Source organism: Rhagoletis zephyria, unplaced genomic scaffold, assembly GCF_001687245.7.
Source record: "Rhagoletis zephyria isolate East Lansing unplaced genomic scaffold, Rhagoletis_zephyria_1.1 Rzeph_scaffold_00086, whole genome shotgun sequence".
NCBI classification, from domain to species: domain Eukaryota; kingdom Metazoa; phylum Arthropoda; class Insecta; order Diptera; family Tephritidae; genus Rhagoletis; species Rhagoletis zephyria.
Genome location: NW_016157170.1, coordinates 205688 through 206676, shown reverse-complemented (window position 1 = coordinate 206676; position 989 = coordinate 205688). Strand labels below are relative to the sequence as shown.

The window sequence follows — 989 nt, the reverse complement described above, 5'->3', positions numbered from 1 at the left end:
TTAAGTTTCCATTAGGGATAACAATGTGAGGCGCTTAGATACACCTTCAATTGTAGGTAAGTTTTGGTCTCCAGGTTCGTCGGCTTCACGATCGTCATTCACGCTATCTTCGTCGACATCAATATTATGGTCGTTTTCTATTATAAGAATATTGTGCAGTATCGCACAAACCAGTATCCACCGGTACTCAAACTTCACAGAATTGTCACCCTTTATTTGAATTTTAAGTTTTTTCAAGCTATTAAAACGCTCTTTCAGTAAACCAAAGCAGTACTCAATTCTGATTCGGTACTTGCTGAAAGTTCTGTTGAACAGATTTCGTTGGTTCAAGGTGCCTTCCGTTGCGTTTGTTCTAAGAGGCGTAATGACACTCGCAGTCAATTTATACGCACTGTCACCAGCCAACCACTCTGATCCTGTAAGCATTTCAGTAGCTTTTGTAGATAGCTCGCAATTGTTATACATATATTCTGGCGTCGTGAACACTACCGGGATATCCCAAGACCATATGACGAATCAGTAATTTATGGTCACACACACACTGAGCTTTTAGTGAATATATATACTGGCGACAAAAATATGCTTCACAATCTTCACTGGGTTTTTCAGCCAATTTTATTTCAGTTCTATCTACGTAACCAACGAAATGTGCTAACTCACTAAGTGTTTCGACAACCAAAGCTCTACGTTCTATAGGGTCCGGCCAATACAGAAAGTTATTTTTCTTTTTAAGAATTGCATCAAAGACTCTGTTGGTCATGACCTAAAAATAAATTTTAAATTTAGTTTAAATAAAAATTGGAGCCGATACAAAAATAATTACTTGTATTACTCCACCATCGCTAATACCAAACAAACTTCCAATTTTGGTAATTGTTGCTCCTTCTCCACACGAACCGAGTCGGTACAGGACTACAGCCAATTGAATTCGGATAGGCAACTGCTTACATGAACGCGGACCATTGAACACATCGTCGTCTTTTATCATG

General features: G+C 38.5%; 1 protein-coding gene across 1 annotated transcript; it reads right to left on the bottom strand.

Annotated features, from left to right (window-relative positions):
* LOC108374204 (uncharacterized) lies at positions 1-989 on the bottom strand. The gene is made up of 3 exons (XM_017630185.1): positions 824-989; positions 661-763; positions 1-137 (listed from the first exon to the last, which is right to left on the bottom strand). The coding sequence occupies exons 1-3, from the start codon at positions 986-988 to the stop codon at positions 1-3; spliced, it is 405 nt and encodes a 134-aa protein (XP_017485674.1). The 5' UTR covers position 989.

Coding starts and splice junctions, on each gene's coding strand:
- LOC108374204 (XM_017630185.1), bottom strand. CDS start 988: ATGATAAAAGACGACGATGTGTTCAATGGTCCGCGTTCATGTAAGCAG. Junction 764..823: donor GCGATGGTGGAGTAATACAA/GTAATTATTTTT, acceptor ATTTATTTTTAG/GTCATGACCAACAGAGTCTT. Junction 138..660: donor TTTGGTTGTCGAAACACTTA/GTGAGTTAGCAC, acceptor TTCTTATAATAG/AAAACGACCATAATATTGAT.